Raw genomic sequence first — 14,502 nt, 5'->3', positions numbered from 1 at the left:
GAATGGAGGCTGTGCCTTGCCAGGAGTGCAGGGAGTCCAGCCGGTGGGTCCAGGCAGGCTGGCCAGGATCCAGCCTTCAGCACCTAGATGACAGACTCAAGTATCCCCGTAGGGCTCTCTGGCAGGTGCGAGTGCATGGCATGTGGGAGGTGGCAGCAGATTAGTACACGGAGCAGTGGGGGCATGGCCATGGCAGTAGCGGGTTCATCACGGGGAAGATGGCAGCCAGGTCGCTGCCCTTCACACCTCCCATGCTGCTCACAGGCTTTCTGTCCCAGGCATGGTTTCCTGCTGCTCCATTGGCCAGATTCTAGCCAATGGAGCAGTGGGAAAAGCCTGCAGGTAGTGCGCTGTTGTGCTGCTTTGTTCCTCCAGCTGGAGGAGGGGGAGCGCATGCATGCACAAAGCTGTTTATGGCTCTGGCTTTTTCCCCAATCGCACAGCGAGGCTCCGGGCTTTCTCCACTTCCCCCTCCCCCGTGTGCCTCTGAAAATGATCATGTGTGCCACTTATGGCACGTGTGCTGAATGTTGCCAACCCCTGCCTTAGACAGCTGGACAGGGCATAAAATAATAGCACTAAGGTGCTCCATTCAGTTCAGTGGATGTTGTCCCAGATTGAGGTTTCATTAGAGCAGCTTTTGGAACAAATTGATAAACCAAACAGTAACAAGTCACCAGGACTAGATGACGTTTGTGCAAGATTTCTGAAAGAAATCACATGTGAAATTGCAGAACTAACAACTCTGGTTTGTACACTATCCTTCAAATCATCTTTAGTTCCTAATGACTGGAGGATAGCTAATATGATGCCAATTTTTAAAAAAGGGCTCTAGAGGTAATTCTGTCTAGAGATGGGTAACTTAAGTACAGGCAGTCCCCGGGTTACGTACAAGATAGGGACTGTAGGTTTGTTCTTAAGTTGAATCTGTATGTAAGTCGGAACTGGCATCCAGATTCAGCCGCTGCTGAAACTGATCAGTTTCAACAGCGGCTGAATCTGGAGACCAGTTCCGACTTACATACAGATTCAACTTAAGAACCCCAGGTGTCCCCAAGTCAGCTGCTGCTGAAACTGATCAACAGCTGATTCCAGGAAGCCCGGGGCAGAGCAACTCTGCCTCGGGCTTCCTGTAGTCAGCCGCTGGTCAGTTTCAGCAGTGGCTGACTTGGGGACGCCTAGGGCAGAGCAGCTGGGGTGCTGCCGGGTTGGTCCAGTAGCGCCAAGGAGCGGTGGTGCGGGACCAACCGGCAGCGCCCCACCTGCTCTACCACAGGCCCCGGGCTTTGCTCCACGTCTCCCTGGTCTGCTGGGGGGGAGGCACTAGCTGCGTCCCCCACCCAGCAGACCAGGGAGATGCGGAGCAAAGCAGCGGAGGACCCGGGCCGGACCGCGGCGCTTCCAGATCAGCTGGAAGTGCCGCGGGTCCGGCCCCGGGTCCTCCGCAGCTTTGCTCAGCGTCTACCTGGTCTGCTGGCTCCCCCAGCAGACCAGGGAGACGGGGAGCAGCTTTTCTCACCCTCCGGGGCAAGCAGCAGTCCTCCGGGGCGAGAAAATCCCCGTTCGTAACTGCACAACTCGGGGACTGCCTGTACTGAGTAAATTGGTTGAAACTATAATAAAGAACAGAATTGTCAGACACATAGATGAACATAATTTGTTGGGGGAAAAGTTAACATGGCTTCTGTAAATGGAAATCATGCCTTACTACTCTACTGAAATTCTTTGAGGGGGGGTCAACAACCATGTTGGCAAAGGGGATCCAGTGGATATAAAATGAGTAGTTCTGTGGCATCTTAGAGACTAACACACATAGAATCATGAGCTTTAGTGAGTAAAACCCACTTCATCAGATGAATTGGAGTGGAAATAACAAAGCAAGATGTATATAACAGCAGAAGTAGTACCTGTCAATTGTAGGACTCATGTTATCAGGTTAATTAAGTAGGCTGGATGTGTCCCATTCGTACCTTTTGACGTGAAAATGTGCATATTAAAGACAGGAGAAATTGGCTTTCTAATGTGCCAACCAGTGAATGTTTTTATTCAAGCCCAGAGTAACAGTGCCAAATTGAAGATGAGTTCCAGTTCTGCAGATTCTGTCTCTGTAACTCTGTGGTTCTCAAGTGGTCCATGGTGACTTTTTTGTTGGGCCACAGGAACATTTTCCAAAGTCACATGGCGTGATCAGGCACAGCTGTTAGGCTCTCTTATGCCGTGTTCACAAGCACATGGCGCGTCATCCATAGCGTCACCTAGGACGCAATTGCATTGTGTTGCCAGTAACTTCCGTCTGAGACTCTGAGCGTCAGTGTAGTTGCCACCATCGTGCTGAGCAGTTGCTGTGTCATTCGTCATGTGCTACATGTGCTGTTTTACAGGTGTGGTGTAGTTTGTTTATTATGGCAACAACAGGAAGAAATGTCAAGTGCAAGTATTCGGAGGACTACATCAAATTCGGCTTCACTTTTCAAGAAAAAGAAGGCGTGGATTTGCCGCAATGTGTTGTTTGTTTCAAAGTCTTGGGGAATGACTCAATAAAGCCAGCTAAGCTGAAACTCCATCTCGAAAAGTGTCACCCCAACTTGTTGCAAAAGGATGAAGATTATTTTGAGCGGTGGTTATCAGGTCTGAAATGGCAGCGCCTCGACTCAACAAGTGCATTCTACAATAAGACAAGCAATGCAGTGCGCGTTTCCTACATTGTTGCATACAAAGTTGCACAGGCCAAGAAGCCTGATACCATTGTAGAGCAACTTGTGCTACCCTGTGCAAAAGAGATGGTGCGGCTTGTTCTTGGCGAGGAAGCAGCAAGGAAGCTGAATGATATATCTGTCTCTAACGACACAGTATTGAGACGGATAAATGATATCACAGAACATTAGTGAACAAGTTGTGGATGAAATAAAGAAGTCTCCGTTGCTTGCCATACAATTGGATGAATCGACCGACGTCGCATTGTGCTCTTAGCTATTGGTGTTTACACGAGACATGGTTGAGAGAGACTTCAAAGACGAGTTTCTTTTCTGTAAGACTCTTGATACCCCCACAAAGGCTCAGGATGTGATGGAAATTAACAATTTCTTTGAAGTACATGGTTTGGATTGGGTAAATCTTGTGAGTGTCACCACTGATGGCGTACCTGCCATGCTGGACTTAAGATTGGGCTTCCAAATGCTGGTGAAAAAGTGCGCTCAATGGTAACCGGAGTTCATTGCTTCATTCATAGGGAAGATTTGCTGTCAAAATCATTGCCTGATCAACTGAACGCTGTTTTCAAAGGGTTGGTGAAAGTGGTGAATCATATCAAATCATCGGCTCTGAACACCAGGCTGTTCAAAGATTTTGCCTGGACATGGGTTCTGACTTTTTTGTGTTGCTGTTCTACACATCTGGATGGTGGTTGTCAGCAGGGAATGTACTCAACAGAGTTTTTCAATTGAGAAAGGAGTTGGATTTATTTCTCCAGGCTCAAGGGATAGAGGAATTCTGAAATGTGAGGACGCAGCCAAATTTAGAACGTGAGTATCTTGTAGATATTTTTGGAATCTTGAACAAACTGAATCTTCAGCTGCAAGGGAAAGGTGCAAATCTGTTCTCTCACCAAAGCATCATCAAGGCTTTCTTGTCAAATTGGAACTCTGGATCGTAAGAGTCGAAGGCAATAATTTGGTTCAATTTCCATATGTGGATGCCATGTCGGGGAAAAGGAAGTCATTCGGACGCGAATTCTCGATCATTTACGGAAGCTATGAGACGAATTCTAACAATACTTTCCAGAGGTGGACAGGACATGGGATGGATTATTTTTTATCAGGAATCCATTTACAACAGATGTTAATAGTGTTCCAGAGGATCTGCAGGAGGAATTCTTGGATCTGAAAAATGATTTTGCAGCTCAAGACGTGTACCAGCAGTCTACCATAGAGAAATTTTGGGCCAGCGTGACCACGAGTTACCCAAATCTGTCAACACACGCAGTCAGATTTCTTTTGCCATTTGCATCAACCTATATGTGAGAGACTGGATTGGCACGTTAAGTCCAAATAGAGGAATTGGCTTGCAGTGGAAAGCGATATTTGTTGTGCATTATCAGGTTCCACTCCAAACATTGAAAAGCTTGTCAGTGAGAAGAGAATTCAAAAATCTGTTAGTAAGAAATACATTTCAAACCAAAATGTTCGCTGTCTGCTCTTTTTTTATCATGACTCAAAAAGGAGGTGGTCCACGAAAATTTTTTGATTATCCTGGTAGTCCGTGGACTGAAACGAGTTGAGAATCACTGCTGTAACTGGTTAGTGAAATTCCTTTGGAGAAGAATGGCTACTGATCGGGCAGGTTAAAATGTTCCTTTATAGGTTTGTGTGTGTTACCATGTTTGAGCTTTTAAGTTGGCTCTCCCCAAGCACCAGCTCCTGCCTGCCTCTGTGGGAGGCAGCAAGGAGGGGGCAGGCAGCTTCGTGGAGCCAGCACATGTTCAGAGCTGGCTTAAATGCTGGTTCCCTATGCATATCGGCTCCTGCCTGCCTGATAGAGAGGCGGCAGCAGAGGGTGGGAAGGAACAGGAAGGCAGGCAGCTTTGTGGGATCCAGTGCTCTTAGGGAGTTGGCTTAAAAGCTGACTCTCCCCAGGAACTGGATCCCCCTCCCTCCCGCCCCCTTGCTGTCTCTAACACAGAGGCAGCAAGTAAGGGGAGAGTGCGTGTAGTTAAGATTAACCGATAAGCCTAGACTAATCATGTAGTTGACTACATGTTGACATTCTACTGCTAGACAGTAGTGACTTCTCTGGTTCGGCACCAGTCAGGTTCTGAGGATGCCAGACTAGAGAGGTTCAACCTATAGTTGTGTACTCCAAAAATTTGCTTAGTTTTTATTCACATTTTCCAAGTTTCATAGTATTCAACTTTGGACTGAGAAGTAAAACTTCAGAAGTTTTTATGAAAGATAAATGATGAAGATGGGTATTACACAATTACAAAAGTTATTTTTCATTCTAATAGTCCTGTTGGTCCCAAAGGTTAGACAATTTTTCACACTATTTAAATACTTTCTGTTAAGAACGTTGTTTGAAGCTTTAAGTGGGGTGTTGCAACCTCTTGGCTCATGTTATAGGTTTGACTAGTTTGTGACAGTAGTAATTTACTCCAACATACGTGCTGCATTGCTATATACTTAATTATTGACTAATTTATTTCCAGTATTGAGAGATCTCAAAACAGGTTTTTATTTTAAATGTTCAAGGGGGAGGAGGGAAGCTAGTTTGATTTCCGCATTCTGAACTCTTCTGTTCAGCTTCTTCAAAAAAATTCCTTTTTACTGTGCACATTTTTTTTAAAAACTTAAGATTAAGAAAAAAATGAATGGAAACCCATTTTGCTGATTTCTACTGTAGTAATGTTCTAAATGTAAAATGTTGGTATTTAAAAGCCTACTCAGCTAGTAGATGAAGCCAGATATTGCCTTCGTCAAAAATTATCTACTTTAGGATGTATTCTACCCCTCAGAGTAATCGTGTGTAAGTTTCTATAAGTTCTTTTCTGACAGACACATTTTGCTCTAATCACAATAGAACCTCACAGGATGAAATTGAAGAAAAATACCATTTGTGTTGCCAGGTGTCCAGTTTTCACCTGGACAGTCCAGTACTTGTAGGCTCCGTCTGGTTAAAAAACAAACAAACCGGGAAATACCGGACATGTGCAATGTCTGGTATTTCCTGTTTTCCTGGGATGGAAGCCCGGTGGGGACAGTTTTCCCCTGCCATGTCTGGTGGGGGTAGGGAGTGAGGAGCGTGGCAGAGTCTAGCGAAGGAGGGGGTGCAGTTGCCCAGCCCCATGCTAGGGGGGCTCCCAGCTGGGGTGGGAGCGGAGTGCATGCTACTCTGGTCTACGTGACCAGCAGAGACTGGGAGCTGGCCGTGTGATGCCTCCCTCCCTCTACAATGCGAGCAGAGAAAGCTGGGCCGGACAACAGGAGCAGCCACTTTAAAAGTCAGATTGTTCCTTGGTGCCTGGCTCTGCGTGTGGGAGGGGGGAGATTTGATTGGAGTGGGGGCTCCCGACGCTGGGGATGCCTGTCTCAGGTGAAGGGGGGAGTGCACTGGGATGGGGGGATACTAGAGGGGCTGGCTCTGAGGCAGGGGTGAGTGCATTGGGATGGGGGGGCACTAGGGAGGCCTGGGTCTGAGGCAGGGGTGAGGTACATTCAGATGGGGGGGCAGTAAGGGGGCCTGGGTCTGAAGCAGGGGTGAGTACATTGGTGGTTAGTGTGTGGTCCCAAACTGGAGGGAGTGGTGCAACTTTTACTTAACAACTTTGTCGTCCCCCCCCCCCCCCCCTTTTTTTTTTTTGGCTTAACAACTTTGGTCTCCCTGGTTTTTTTTCCTCAACAGATTTTTTTCCCGGGGCTGCTGCTACCTTTTTTTTCCCCTGGGGAAGGGAGGGAAAGAGGTGTTTGGTATTTTTTGTTAAACCATCTGGAAACCCTAAATACCATAGTAAGAGATTTAGTAAATTACTCTCATCTGCAATAGTGGAGATACTGATTTCTTTCTCTTACACAACCAACAACCAGGTTATGTGGAGGGAGAGTTGTTTTGTACTGGCATTGGAAATTCTACTGGATAGTGCTAAGTAGAGATGTGGCTGTTACCTGAAAATTAACATGTATTTATGAAAATCCAATATAAACTGTGTTTTATTGCTTACCACTTTGTCAGGTGTGTTAGTTTAGTAGTGTATTTTATATATGTTTGTAGTATTACCCATGTTTATTCAGACTATAATCCTAGGATACTCTTTAATGTACAAGGTGTAAAAATTAATAAACCAATATATGATGTTTGCATGTAGTTTAACAGGCAGAACCAGACTTGTCGGTCTGTCACTGATAGGCCAAGGTGTGGCTAACTACCCTGAATAATCTGCCAGTTTTTTATTCTGCCTTCATGACTGTGAGGTTTGCAGAGCAGTGGCTGCATAAAACACCAAAGTAACAGTTTTAGCTGTATTTCTAGATCTTTCTCAATAATGGGATTTAATGGCCTGCCTGCTGCTTAGACACTATTGGTGCATCCCCTTCTCTTTCACCTTTAGCTTTGTCTGCATCGCTAAGTTTAAAGTATAGCTCGGGCTATACTTTAAGTAAAAGTTGGTTGTTGGTTGCATACTTTAACGTGGCAGTGTGGTCACTTCACCAGCACTGGGGGAGAGCTCTTCCAGCACTCTAGGTAAACTAATTCCACAAGGGGAGTAGCTAACAGAACTGGTAGCCTGTTTACGCTGGTACTTTACAACACTATAATTTGCTGTACGTGGGGGCAGGAGGGTGGTTTCACATCCCTGAGCGAGAAAGTTATAGAGCAGTAAAGTGGTCATGTAGACTGTAGGGATGTAATAGTGTAGTGAAAGCTTATCCATTAATGCTACAGATTACATCCATCTCCCCCCTCCAACTCGATGCTCTGCCAGTAAACTTTTTAGAGGGCTGGCCAGTAGCCTTGCTCAGTTCCGGCACATGCTGGTTCCCGGGAGCTATCCCTTTGCTGCAGCTGTTCAAGGAAAGTCATTTAGGAGCCGGCAAGCAGGCAGCCCGGCTCAGTCCCGGCTCGTACCAGGTTCCGGGAGCTACCCCCGCTGCGACTCTGCAATAATACTTTCCCTGCAGAGCCACAGCGAGGGTAGCTCCTGGATCCAGTACAAGTTGGGACTGAGCCAGGCTTCCCAGGCCCGCTAGCTCCTAAATTACTTCCTTTGTGGAGGTGCAAAGGTGTGCTTAGCTCTCAGACCCAGTGCGAACCAGTACTGAGCCAGGTTGTACGTAAATGACATTTCATGCAGAGCCACAGCAGGGTAGTTGCCAGATCCAGCACAAGCCAGGACTGAGTGCTTACCATGCTAACCCTTATCGATTGTGTAGTTGACAACATTTTTGTCAACTACATATTTAACAAATTACATGCTTGTTGACAAGACCTAAGGGGATCTTTACATGTGTTGTGATTGGGATACTTGTATTTCTGACCAGTACTAACCATGGCAGGGCATCTTCATGAAATTCCTCCCTTAAGTTAGGAGCAGCAAATCTGGATCCTGAGCATTAACCTGGAGTTGGTTTCAAATGCCTGTCAATGCATTAAATAGGAAAAGAAAAGATGCAAAAGGACTCCTTTGTGGAACATGACAAATCTTCCTAGATGGCAGTTTGCATTGGAGTTAACACCTTTCAGGTTCCCAAAAAGAGGACACTGCTGGGGGGGGAGAGCTGATGGCTGGGTACAGTTAGAAGGTGCTGGAGAGAGGATTCTGGCCTCACTCTTGAGGTGAAAAGCAGCGTAGCTTCTGGTCACAGTGTAGAGCTGCTGGCGAAGACTCAGGATGTAGTACCAACTATGTGGTGGTATCTCCCTGTCTCTTCCCCTTCTCAGTAGTCCTTGGATTCTGGGATCCTTGAGCTTCCTGGCTGTCTGGCACCACGAAGTTTGGGGATCCAGAGAAATGCCTAGAAAAAGTTGATACAAAATGTTCGACTTTTGAAACAATTTTTTTCAAATATCCGTTCTTTGGAAAACTTCATTTAATTTTATCATTTTGTTTCAGACTCTCTTTGAAAACACAGAATTTCCTCTGGAACAAAAATTCCAGTTTCCAGCCAATTCTAATAGTTATAACTCAGTTATTTGAGAACTGCCTTTTCCCTCTCATATTGAGGGAAAAGTTGTGTGCTTTTTCTTTGGCATCAATGATGTTTTATTAATGAAGAACTTGTAAGGACATGTTTTGCTTTAGTAAGCTCTGCATATTGGCAGCATTAGAAGGTTTTAATTTATATAGAAAACTTGGAATGAACAACATTTAAAGTACATCTTTGTGATTGATTATGTGTATTCAGTATCAGGTTTTCATTACATGTATTAAACTGACCTAAAGAAGTTTTATCATCCTCCTGCTTGAAAAAGGCTAAAAGAATTTGTCATTTGAACAAGAGTAAAGATGTTTTGCTTTTCCTGTTTTCTTAAAGGGGGGGGGGGGGAGTCCCTATTTAATCAAACTGAGCAATCTTTTATGATTAATATAAGAGCCATTTGAATTGCATTCCCAGTAATGATCTGGATTGTTCTGATAAATCATGTTCATTGAGGGTTTTTTTAAGAGGAACAGGAGATGTCAGTCATGAATTGTATGTCATTGCTGCCAGTGATATCACTGTTCTTGTAGAGTCTTTCAACAATCTAATGCAGGGGTAGTTACTTTTTCTTTTGGTCTTAATTTCTTAGTCAAGGTATAGTCAAGACCCAGATTTCAGACAAATATTTTTCACACTGCAATAACAGTAATAAGTATATAAAAGATTTCATGGTCCATTCAAAAGCATCTGGTAGTCCGGACCTGGCCTGCATTTCACAAAGGGTACGTCTAGACTACATGCCTCTGGCGCCAGAGGCATGTAGATTAGTCTATCAGACATAGGAAAATGAAGCGGCGATTTAAATAATCGCCGCTTCATTTAAATTTACATGGCTGCTGTGCTGAGCCAACAAACAGTTGATTAGCTGTTTGTCGGCTCAGCGCGATAGTCTGGACGTGCGGGTGTCGACATCAAAGGTATTTGTCGACCACCCAGGTATGCCTCCTGGGATGAGGTTTACCTGGGTGGTCGACAAATACCTTTGATGTCACCACCCGTGCGTCCAGACTATCTCACTGAGCCGACCAAACAGCTGATCAGCTGTTTGTCAGCTCAGCGCGGCAGCCATGTAAATTTAAATGAAGCGGCGATTATTTAAATCGCCGCTTCATTTTCCTATGTCTAGTAGCCTAATCTACATGCCTCTGGCAACAGAGGCATGTAGTCTATACGTACCCTTACTGACTATCAAGAGTAGTCCCAAGAGCGTGCTATAGTGTTAAGTTACAGAAGTTGTGTGTTTTTTTTTTTTTTTTTTTTTTTTTTTTTTTTTTCTCTAATCCCATATCTCTTTGCATACAGTTTACAGAACTAGCAGCTAGGAGTCTATTTTAGCTGCATGATAATATTGCAGTAATGATGTTATATGTAGAGCTGAGATGTCCTTTCAAAAGGCATTTGTTTTCAAGAATGTCTAGCTTAACTCAAAATAGCTTTGTCGTAAAGCTTTAGACTTAGTGTATATGTAGGCCTCAGTAAAAAGTATGTTTTGTGAGGCTTGACAAATTCTTTTTTAAGAAAAAAGGAAATCAAAACATAGATGATAGTGGAAGTGACTCAACTCGAGCCACAGAAAAGATTATTTGCATATTGAGGAAAATCCATGTGTGTGTTGACTTCCAGTCGTGAGCCCTGTTTCCTAGCAAACATCACCCCTCTTCTAGAACACCTCCCTACTCACTGGTATAAACTTTTTCCTTAGGTGAGTTGAATAAAAATAATTTGCTTACAATTTTACTCAACCTACTTATTGTGGCAATAATTCATATAATTGGGTTGCACATCATTACTGATGTATTGTTTTTGTTTGCTATATTCCAGGAGTTTGCAGCACTTACTAAAGAGCTTAATATATGCAGGGAACAGCTCCTTGAAAGAGAAGAAGAAATTGCTGAACTGAAAGCGGAAAGAAATAATACAAGGGTTAGTTATTTGTCTGATTTCTGTTGATGATTGCCATCTGTGGCTGGCTTACCACCTGGAGCCAATCTCTTCCTCTTTCTTGGCAGGCGGTTTACATTTCTTTGTCTAGCGCCACCTAGCATGCACGCAAAATTGTTTTAAAATGAAATGATCTCAAACATAAGTGTTTCTTGTATGGTGCTGTCTTCTAGCTTTCTAGGTCTCATCACCTCAGTACTTGTTCTCCTGGGTTGGGAGAGGTCTCAAGTAAACAGTTCTTCCCAGGTAATGACTCCTCTCACAGTGAGAACTAGGGATGTGAATGACTAGTCAATTAACTGATAAGCCTGGGCTTGTCTGTTAATCTAGTTGACTACTTGCATCCCCCTCCTCCTTGCTGCCTCTGTATCATAGCAGCAAGTGGGGGGGGAGGGGGGAGGGGAGGAGCTGGTGCTGTGGGAGCTAGCTTAAAAGCCGGTTCCTCCAGCAACGGCCAGTGCAATCTCCCGCCACACCCCCTCGGTGGTGCTGCCTCTACTAGAGGCAGCAGCAATGGGGGTGGGGAGGCTGCTGCAAAACAGCCTTTGTCCGCAGTGAGCCTGGGCCCGCCGCAGGCAGAGGCTGCTCTGGCAGCAGCCCCTGTTCATGGAGGAGTTTTTGTGTGTATGTGAGGGGGGGCGACAGGCAGTGGACAGCAGCCCCCTGCAAACAGGGGTCACTGCTGGAGCAGCCTCCCTGCCGGCAGCCTCTGTCTGCGGGGAGCCTGGATCCCTGTGGACAGGGACTGCTGCCACCCTGAGCTGCTGCCTCTTTATAGGGGCAGCAGCATGGGACGCCAGGCAGCTGGTCCATGAGGGGAGCTAGTTTCTCACGAACCGGATTCTGCCTGGCATCCCTCTGTTGCTTCTGATACAGAGGCAGCAGTGTGAGGTGACAGAGGGCTCCCAAGGAGCGGGGCCAGATTGCACTAATTGCCAGCCCCGCCTCTGGAGACTACAGAATAGTTGACTAACCTCTAAGAATTCATGCTGTTAGTCAATTATTCAGTTAACCGATAGCTAACATCCCTAGTGAGAACAGTGAGCTTTCTGTGCTGTCCCCTACCTACCTGGGTTTTGTCTTGTTTAATTGGATGATTGATTAGGATGCTGGAAGCTACAAAGATTTACACTACAAAAATCTTGTCTTTAGGCCTTTAAACAGTCTCGCCAAGAAAATCTTCCTCTGAGACAGACCATTCTGCTCTCCCCATGTCTGCCCCACTTCTCCCCAGGATCTTTGTTTTCTTGAGGCTCTTGGAATGGAGTAGCCTGGACTCCATCCCCCTCTGATTCCTCTTCTCCTTAAAGGGCCAGTAAACTCCGTTAAACCACGATCAAGGAAACTAGTTAAATGGTTATCTGAATTTAGTATTGAGATTCTCTTCAAATTTTATGTCATTCTCTTACACACCAAGCTGAGACTCAAAGATAAACATTTGGAAGTTCTTCTTTGAGTACTCTCCGTGTGGATTCTCACTGCTGGCACAATTGTACCTTATGTAAGGAAGTGTATCTCTCTAGCAGTGGTCTGTTAGGGCTGTGCATTCACCCTGGAGTTTTCCACCCAGCAGCAGATAAAGGACTGCAGCTCTGATTATGAATTTGTGGAATAGAAGTGCAAATCATGGAGATCCACACAGCCCTCTCAGCCATGATTCAAGCAGTTGTTTCACAGAATTTCTTCACATATTGCCTGTGTACAGCCCGGTCCTAGTCATTAGAAAGCAGTTCCCAAACGTGAAATGGACAGGGATCTGAGAATTCTTAGCTGAACAAAGATTAAAATGAAGGTCTCCCAAAATCAGGGGAGCCAACCTCTGCATTCCCACTGGGTAAGGTGGGAGGAGCAGCTCCGTGCTCCTGAAAGGGGTGGGGCCTCAGGCAGAAGGGCCATGGCTGGTGGGAGCCAACCTTCAACACCTCCTGGAGCCCAATGCTGCCCTCCCCAGTCTCCAAAGCAGTGCTTGGTGCTCCTGTGGTCATTTAAAGGGCCTAGATCTCCTGTCATTGCTGCAGTAGCAGCGGTGGCAGTTGGGGGTTCTGGGCCCTTTCGAATTGCTAGGCCCTGGGACAATTGGCCCCTTTGCCCCAAACACCCTTCCTCCTCATTGATGGGTGTGTGCAAACCTGGCATCTTAGATAGAGATCATATCTGGGGAGAATGCTGGATAGAAGGCTGAACAGTGATCCATGTGACACTTCTTTCATTTTATTAGGTTTGTACAAAGAGTTCATTGAAATGTTCAAGGCAAACAAATCAATATATTTAAAATTGAACTTCAGTTCTAAATTCAAACCTGACATTGTAGAAAGTAAAGTCTGATTCTAGTCTGATGTCCAAAACAGGAATAAACAAATTGTCACTCATTTACTTCTTTGTTTTTATTTCAGCTGCTATTAGAACATTTGGAATGTCTTGTCTCCAGACATGAGCGGTCCCTTAGAATGACTGTTGTAAAGAGACAGGCTCAGTCTCCAGCAGGGGTTTCTAGTGAAGTTGAAGTTCTCAAAGCACTAAAATCACTATTTGAACATCACAAAGCTCTTGATGAGAAGGTATGAAGTATGCCAACTAATCCTTTTTGGTCTCCACGGAAGTGTGAAACCCCAATATCTGCCAGAACTAAAGTTTTCAGAAGTTAATTTCTGTGACTGTGCCGCCATCTGCTTTAAGAAAATGCACACTAATGCAACTACAATGGTGCAGTTATGTCAGTACAAACTCCTAATGTAAATGTTCTGTATTAAGGAGAAGCCAGTGCAACTTAATAAAGCAACATAATGATGATGTAAGCTATATTAGTGTAAAAAAGCCTTGCTTTGTGCTCATGCAACGTAAGGGTTTTCATGCTTGCTTGTATTACTGTAACACAAAGGAGGTTATTGATGACTAGGTACTATACACACAAAATAGAAGTGAACAGACAACAGGCAGTTACAACAAATAGACAGTGAAAGCACAGGGTAACATTGCTTACCGTTATGGTTAGAGAAGTAAGCAGCAGTTGCAGCATACCAGCTGTCTAACTATTGCCTAGAGTTTTGTGTTGTCATGGCATAGATGAGTTAAGGAGAATAGTGTAGTTACAGGTCGTCCCCAACTTATGAATGCGTTGACTTACAGCTGTTGGTATTTATGACCAGTCTCCCATTAAGCCAGTCCCCGAGTTATGAATGCGATCCACACTTACGAACAACGCAGTCACATTTAAATGAATGGGGTCTGACTTTACAAACAGATTGAGTTATGACCAAGTGTTTGGAACGTAACTTGTTTGTAAGTTGGGGACGACCTGTATGTGGCATTTTCCAGGTTGCTATTCCCATGAAAAAGAAATGGCATGGGAGAAAACAAACATTTATACTGGAAAATTTGACATGGGCAGTCAAAGCTGACTTCACTGATTGAAGAGAAAATACAAATCAGTCTGATCTGATCTGAGGCCACATAAGTAGCATGTACTTAATGCTGTAGGAAAGGGAAGTCAGAGAAAGGATGCAAAATGGTGATGTGTTCAAAGCAATAAACCAGGAAGACCATGTTTGTGACATGAGGTTGAATGAATTTAAGGGGATGGGGACAGGTAAGCTGGCATTTGTCAGTGTTGGAGGAAGAATTACAGGTGTGAGAACCAGGAGGAAGGGAGATGAGATGATTGTGGATGATAGTGACTTTTTAAAAAATTGCATTTGGGTATTAACCGGAGAGAAAAGGTGGAAGAGGGATTGCTGGGGGAGGGAGTGGAGTTAGGCAGAGGTGGGTGGCTGTTACCAGATGCAAACAGAAAGAAGGCAAAAGAAGCAGAGGTATGATTTCTGTGAGATGGTGAAATGGAACAGGAAGAACAGAAGAATGAGTAATATAAAGAGAT

General features: G+C 44.8%; 1 protein-coding gene across 7 annotated transcripts in view; it reads left to right on the top strand.

Annotated features, from left to right (window-relative positions):
- PPFIA1 (PPFI scaffold protein A1) overlaps positions 1-14,502 on the top strand; it is a 113,579-nt gene that overhangs the window by 20,866 nt on the left and 78,211 nt on the right. For all 7 annotated transcript variants that reach the window (XM_075927705.1, XM_075927703.1, XM_075927702.1 and 4 more), the window contains exons 3-4: positions 10,509-10,610; positions 13,022-13,186. In XM_075927705.1, the coding sequence (XP_075783820.1) occupies positions 10,509-10,610; positions 13,022-13,186 (267 nt within the window). The remainder of the gene's footprint in view (positions 1-10,508; positions 10,611-13,021; positions 13,187-14,502) is intronic.

The sequence above is a fragment of the Pelodiscus sinensis genome, chromosome 4 (genome assembly GCF_049634645.1).
Source record: "Pelodiscus sinensis isolate JC-2024 chromosome 4, ASM4963464v1, whole genome shotgun sequence".
NCBI classification, from domain to species: Eukaryota; Metazoa; Chordata; order Testudines; family Trionychidae; genus Pelodiscus; species Pelodiscus sinensis.
The sequence above is the reverse complement of the archived record's forward strand: the minus strand, read 5'-3'. Positions and strand labels throughout refer to the sequence as shown.